At 62.7% G+C, this 6991-nt stretch overlaps 1 protein-coding gene across 4 annotated transcripts; it reads left to right on the top strand.

Annotated features, from left to right (window-relative positions):
• The first annotated feature begins 1024 nt into the window (after nt 1-1024).
• Nucleotides 1025-6722, top strand: CTDSP1 (CTD small phosphatase 1). Of its 4 annotated transcripts, none has more exons than XM_027050771.2 (7): nt 1025-1157; nt 2588-2736; nt 3180-3284; nt 3394-3450; nt 4076-4168; nt 4299-4484; nt 5030-6722. In XM_027050771.2, exons 1-7 carry the CDS (start codon nt 1091-1093, stop codon nt 5156-5158), a joined length of 786 nt encoding a protein of 261 aa, XP_026906572.1. In that variant the 5' UTR covers nt 1025-1090; the 3' UTR covers nt 5159-6722. The 4 variants fall into 4 exon arrangements, with proteins under 4 accessions (XP_026906572.1, XP_026906578.1, XP_026906581.1 ...); XM_027050777.2 differs by having other exon boundaries at nt 3183-3284; XM_027050780.2 differs by lacking the exon at nt 3394-3450.
• The last annotated feature ends 269 nt before the right edge of the window (nt 6723-6991 follow it).

Here is a 6991-nt window from a genome sequence, read left to right on the forward strand (position 1 = left end):
GATTGAGCGCCCACTGTGTCCGGGCACCGCGTGAGCCCCCCGCCCCAATAATCACAGAGTGGCCGGCGTGGAGAGTAGAGGAAGGGTCTAGGAAGGCCTCTTGGAGAAGGTGGCATTTCATCGAGGTCAGTGGGATTTGGCTCCAAGAAGGAGCTGGAAACTCTTCCAGGCAGAGGGAGCAGCGCAGTCGAGAGCCCTGAGGCACTTGGTGCCCTGCCGAGGGCACCGGATGGGGCTACCGGGCGAGATCGGCAGGGGGCATTCTGGGGCTGGGAGTAGTAATTTTCACGCCCTACGGATCCGGATACCTGGCCTGCAACTGCGATGAGTGTTGACAGTCACAGTCCGGTCAAGAGCACAATTCTACGGATGTACACAGCCGTTTGGAGCTGAGAGAGAGCCTTCACTGGCTCAGAACTTTACCGCGAGGGGGCCCCCGCAACCACTGAAGACCCATTTTGCAGACCAGAGAGCGTTATTCCCGTTTCCCAGATGAGGAAATCAAGAAGCGGCTAGCGTCTGGCTCTCGAAAAGCGCCGAGGTGGAGCCGCGCCGCCCTCGGGCACTCCCCGGCGTGGGCGCTCGGGGCGGGTGGGGCGGGCCCTGGCTCGGGGCGCTCGGCTGTCTGGAACAGTGGGCCGAGTGCTGGTCCTGCCACGCAGCCGCAGAGGCTCGGGCCCGCGGGCGGGCGGCAGGAAGAGAGGCGACGCCCCCTGGAGCGCGGCAGGAACCCGGCCGGGCCCGCCTCCCAGCCAGCAGAGCCGCGCCGGCCCCAGCGGTGATGAAAGCGGCGGCCGAGTCCAGGTCACGCCGAAGCCGTTGCCCTTTTAAGGGGGAGCCTTGAAACAGCGCCCGGGTTCCATGTTTGCATCCGCCTCGCGGGGAGGAAACTCCATGTTGTAACAAAGTTTCCTCCGCGCCCCCTCCCTCCCCCTCCCCCTTAGAACCTGGCTCCCCTCCCCTCCGAAGCTCGCGGGGATCCCTCCCTCCCACCCCTCCCCTCCCCCCCGCGCCCCGATTCCGGCCCGAGCCGGGGGGGAGGCCGGGCGCCCGGGCCAGAGTCCGGCCGGAGCGGAGCGCGCCCGGCCCCATGGACAGCTCGGCCGTCATTACTCAGATCACCAAGGAGGAGGCGCGGGGCCCGCTACGGGGCAAAGGTACTGGGGCCGCGCGGAGGGGGCTGCAGCCCGGGAGCCGCGGGAGGGGAGGAGAAGGAGGCCGAGACCCTACCCGGGGCAGTCGCCGCCGCTGCCCCGGGCGCCCGCCTCGGCGGAGCTCTGAGCTCCTAACCGGAGAGGGAGCGGGGAAAGAGTTTGAACTAGCCGAGGCTCAGAGACGCGGGGCGGGGCCTGGAGCCATTGGGGCGCTCCCGAGTGCTCGAGGTGGGGAAACTGAGGCAGAGGTAGAGAGTGGATTCCTTCCTAGTCTCCTGGGCTGGCGTAGCTGGTTGCCCGACAGTCGCCCCCTCCCCCCCCCCATTGGCGCCAATGAAGCTGGGAGATGGGGGGTTGAAGAGGGCGCCTTCAGGCCACCTTCTGAGGCTCCGCCCCGGGCCGCGATCGCCCGGGTCGGGTCGCCGGAGGGGGTGCCGAGGTGACAGCGGGCTCGGGAGGGTTGGAAGGATCTCCCGCCAATACACAGCTACGATCCCAACAAACTTCCGCGTCATGCGTGGAAGCACTGAGCCTCTCAGAGGCACAGAGTGGGGCAGCCACTTCTAAGGGTCGCTAGCGCGCCCGCGGGGTGTCCCGTACGACGGGCGGGGCACAAGGAGCCCGGGCTGCAGGCCCTTTGGCGCCGGGCCTGTGCACACACGCACCGACCCGGTAAGCTGTGCCGCCCGCCTCCACCGGGCGCCCAGGAGCTGGAGGGTCTAGGCTGGGGGTCTGCCCCTCCCTGTCCGGGTGTTGACCTTAGAGACTAGGGAGTCCCTCCAGGTCTGCCCAGCTCTGGCCTGGTCCTAGCTCAGCCCGAAGGCAGGGGGCCCGGTAGAGGGGCGGTGGAGGGTGGGCCCGTCAATCAGGCGGCGGATGCCCAGCTCTAGGTCGGAGGTCTGGGCGGGGCGAGGGCGGAGGAGGCGGGGCCGGCAGATGGCTGCGGGACACTGGTTCCAGCCAGGCTCCCCCACTCCCAGCCTCGGGGCCTAGCCTTAGTGAGGACTTTGGACCCACGTGGGCGGAAAGGATGGGAGGAAGGCGGGAGTGGATGGCAGGGCCTCAAGCCCCAGCCCTCATTGGTTAGGGGCCGACGGAGCAGGGGCTGCTGGGGTAGGTGGGTGTCAGGAAGCCCCCCACTGGGGCCGAATCCTCAGTAGTGATGAAGGCTGGGAGGAAAAGAGAAAGCACTGTTCGTAGTCCCCTTCCAGCCAGCCCACTTCCTAATGAGGGTAACTTTGTGCCCACACTAGGAGGATTTCTGGGTACCACAGGGTGACGTGGAGTCAAGGCTGTCAGGAGGGCCTGGAGTGTATCTCCTTCAACGAAGGGGGCGTGGCCAGACCCTCTCACCCAGGGGATCGCACCTGGGCACCTACACCCAACTCTGCAGGCTAGAGTGCACACCCCCACCTTGGGCCTCCCTGCTGCAGGTGACCAGAAGTCAGCAGCTTCTCAGAAGCCCCGGAGCCGGGGCATCCTCCACTCGCTCTTCTGCTGCGTCTGCCGGGACGATGGGGACGCCCTGCCCGCCCACAGTGGGGCGCCCCTGCTGGTGGAGGAGAACGGCGCTGTCCCCAAGGTGCGTGGTGGCCGGGTGGGAGCTGCCGGGGCAGCCTGGGCTCAGCCTGGAGGATGTTTAGGAAAAGGGGCTTTTCATGACCCATCTGCAGGCCTTGGAAGGTATGGAAGAGGGTGGAGCCCCCCACCAGGCCCGCCACCCTCCCTCTCAGGTCCCTCCCAGCCGGTCCCTGAATGCCCCAAGACTGCCACCCAAGGGAACTCTATAAGGTGGGAGCTTTCTCTACCTTGGTGTTCCAGGTGGGGAAGTGAGGTCCAGAGCCAGGCGGCCTGCCCCAGGCTCCAGTTGGCAGGGGCAAAGCTGGGAAGGGGAGGGTCTCTCCCCACTATCCCTGTGCTTCCCCAGGTAGAGGGCTGGGAGAGGGAAGACGTGCTTAGGAGAAATGACTGGGTTTTAAGAGAACTTAAAAGAAGTGCCCCCGATGACCTCATCTGTCCCTGCAGCAGACCCCAGTCCAGTACCTGCTCCCAGAGGCCAAGGCCCAGGACGTGGACAAGATCTGTGTGGTCATCGACCTGGATGAGACCCTGGTGCACAGCTCCTTCAAGGTAGGCCCTGCCCAGCAGCCCTCAGCCCCGGGTCTCTGAGGGGGCCTGCCCTGGACTGGGGGTATGGTCTCTGCGGGCCCCGCCCCAGCAGCTCCTTTTCCCCCCACAGCCAGTGAACAACGCCGACTTCATCATCCCTGTGGAGATTGATGGGGTGGTCCACCAGGTGAGGGGCTGGGTGTGGGGGGGAGGTGGGGGGCTTGGCATCTGCCTTCCAGACCCTAGGCTCCTCTCGCCAATCCTGAGAACCCCAGGCGGGACTTTGATAGATGTGCGATGTGAGGCCCCAGAGGGTGTGAGACTTGCCCGAGGTCGCACGGACCCTGAGGGACTTGGCCCAACTCCAAGGCCTGCAGGGAGTGGGGTTCCTCCTCGGCTCCCCCTTGCCCCACCTTGCCCGGGACCCAGTTCAAGTAATTCAGGATAGGTTGTGTGCTGTCCAGCCTGTTCTCCATTACTTGGCTCGGGGGTCGGTGCCCTGCAGCCTTGGGGTGAGGGGGCTGCCCCCAGGCCCCTACATTTGGCTGAAGCCATAGTTGGGGAAGGGCTGGGCATTAGTGATGCCCCGTGAGGTAGGACGTGAAGCTAGAAGTTGGAGGTTCATTTTGATCCTCTTCTGGAAGGATAGCTGGAGTGGCTGGCTGGCCAAATGGAGCCTGCAGACCCTGGGACCGGCCTCCCTCCTGTGCACCTCTACTCTTCCGTTTGCTCCCTCATGGCCCTCAGCCACCCTCCCACCCCCACCCCCCGGCCTTGCAGGCCTGCAGTTCCCTTACTGGCCCACCCCCTAGGTCTACGTGCTGAAGCGGCCCCATGTGGATGAGTTCCTGCAGCGAATGGGCGAGCTCTTTGAGTGTGTGCTGTTCACCGCCAGCCTTGCCAAGGTGAGTCCCGTCCCCCCCACGCTGAAGGGCTCCTGGGGCCACCGGCCTCCCATGAGCCTCCAGCCTGCAGCTGGATTGACCTCTGGGTCACTCACCATTGGCCCTGGATGACCCATCTTCCACTCCGTAGTATGCAGACCCAGTAGCTGATCTACTGGACAAGTGGGGGGCCTTCCGGGCGCGGCTGTTTCGTGAGTCCTGCGTCTTCCACCGGGGCAATTACGTGAAGGACCTGAGCCGGCTGGGCCGAGACCTGCGGCGGGTGCTCATCCTAGACAACTCGCCCGCCTCCTACGTCTTCCATCCAGACAATGCCGTGAGTGCCGGGCAGGACCGGGTTAGGGGCTGAGAGCCAAGGAAAGGGTCAGCCATCAGGACCACCGGGGCCTCCCCATTCCCATGCTGGGTGCTGTCCGGGGCCTGGTGCCCTCCCATTCCTCCTTCCTGCCCTTGATGACCTGTGCCTGCCACCCACTCACCTCATCCACCTGCTACTGCATCCCTTAGTGACCATTTGATCCGTTTGCTTGTGCGAAGAGAGTGCCTGGCCGGGCCTGAGGCCCCTGCTGCATGCTGGAGCAGTTTCACACTGCTGGCTGTGACCTGTGAGTGGGTCACAGAGGTGATGCGGTGGGTCCTAGCTGGGAATTTTTAAAAAACAAAATAGAATAGAAAATATTGGAGTGTTTTGCAAACAGTAAGATTAAGTATCATTTCATAAGACTTGTATTGCATGCATAGATGTGATTTACTGTGGGTGTTGCCAGGAATGTTTGAAAACTGCGGGTAAGGGGCTTCTGGGTGGACATCCTGTGTCCAGAGGCCCCGGCCCCCCTCACTGCCCCACATCCATCTGCCCAGGTACCAGTGGCTTCCTGGTTTGACAACATGAGTGACACAGAGCTCCACGACCTCCTGCCCTTCTTCGAGCAGCTCAGCCGCGTGGATGACGTGTACTCAGTGCTCAGGCAGCCAAGGCCCGGCAGCTAGTGAGGCGCCCCGGGGGCCAGGACCTGCCCCTGACCGGTGCCCACGCCCCTCACACGTGGACTGTTCCTTAAGAAAACCCAGCGGCCGCTGCCGCCACCTCAGCGTCATGGGGAAGTGGGCCCTCCCCACCTGCCTGGCCAGGCTGTGAAAGGGGCAGCGGGCTGCACCAAGGGCAATGAGCCCCTGGGTCCCTGTGTCAGTGCCTTAGAACCTCCTCCTTCTTCTTGGGGGACCTGTGGGACCCTGCGTGCAGCTCCCCCTTTTTCTCTCTCTCTGCTGCCATGTTTCTCTGCTGCCAAATCGGGCCCCTTGGCTCTTTCTGGTTCTGCTTGGGGGAGGGGCAGGGTTCTTGCTGCCCCATGCCTTGGGCCCCCAGCCTGGGAACAGTGGACACCAAGTGCCTTGCATAGAGCCCTTTTCCCTGCCCTGTTTTCCCAGGGCCACGATCAGGTCAGCTCTTGCCCAGAACAGTCTCCAGATTGCTGTAGTCTAGCCTGGCAGGGGAGGAACCAGTCTCTGCACCTCCTCCCTTGGGACTGACACAGACCCCCCACCAATCTCTGCCTAAGAGGGCAGGGAGGGAAGATCTGTTACCACTTGTGAAGGGAGCAGGGTGCGTCCTATGGGACCCCGGAGTCCAGCTTCTCTAGGCTCAGCAGCAGCTGAAGGCTGCTCTCCACGCCAAGACCTGACCCCTCACATCTGCCTTGACCACCCCAAGGCCCTGGGGCTTGGCTCCCCCAGCTCCTAGTGTGGGGGCATAGGCAAGACCCCTTTGTGGTGCCATATAAATATGTATATGTGTATATAGTTTTAGGGGAAGGGGAGAGGGAAGGGCTGGGGTAGAGATACCCCTCCTTCACCCCTTTCCTGGACCCATAAACTGGGGGGAGGGAGGGAAAGGATTTTTACATTTTTTAAACTGCTATTTTCTGAATGAAACAAGCTGGGCCAAGAAGTCCCAAGCCCTGTCTTCTGTCCCTCACACCCTCTTTGCTCCAATTATTCATTCAAAACACATTATTAGCACCTTCTCTGTGCCCAGCTCTGTGCTAGGCCCACCAGCTGAGTGTGTGGGGTCCCTGCACCTAATCAGTGCCTCCCCACCCACTCCATACTTCACCGGTGCCTTTTGGGGAGCTGTAGGAGGTGGGACCCTTCTTGTGGGGTTTGGGGGTCTCCAGGAAGCCTGGCCAAGCTGTCTCCCCTCCCCAGTGCCAACCCATCCCCTGTCGACCCCAGCCTCACCCCCTGCTGGCTGGGGGCAGCTCCCAGGACATCCTGATTTCCAGCTCTGACTTCTCTATCTGGAACCCCTTCCCCCTAAATGCTGAGTGTGGAGGTCAAGGCCTTGGGCTCTCCCCAAGGCCTAACGGTTAAGGGGACCCACGTAGCAGTGCCAAGGGGGATGTCAAATGGAGATGTCATTGCCCCCCTCCCCTCAGAACTGGGGGTGGGAGGGAGGACAAGGTTGGCCTGAATCGGGTGACCTTCCCATTTAAGTGCCTTCTCTGACTGAAAGCCCCACACTATGACAAGAACTAAAGAGAACGCCAGACCCCCATCCCGCTTCTGTGGTCTTTGGGGGGACGTTGAAGCTGGGAGTGGTTGTGTCCCGTGAAGCCACACTCAATTCAGTGTATCTTTTGGCGGTGGAGTGGGTGGAGGGAGGGGCTGCCCTAGGTTTCGGGGGGCTTCAAGAGTGCAAGTGCAAGGTTAGTGCACAGCGGTGGGTGGATCCGAGCGCCTCGCTGTACTAATTATTCTACCTCTTAGTCTCAGTTACCTGACCTGCATAATGGAGAAATGCCCTCTTTGCAAGTTGGTAAATGC

This window comes from Acinonyx jubatus, chromosome C1 (assembly GCF_027475565.1).
Source record: "Acinonyx jubatus isolate Ajub_Pintada_27869175 chromosome C1, VMU_Ajub_asm_v1.0, whole genome shotgun sequence".
In the NCBI taxonomy this organism is placed as follows: Eukaryota; Metazoa; Chordata; class Mammalia; order Carnivora; family Felidae; genus Acinonyx; species Acinonyx jubatus.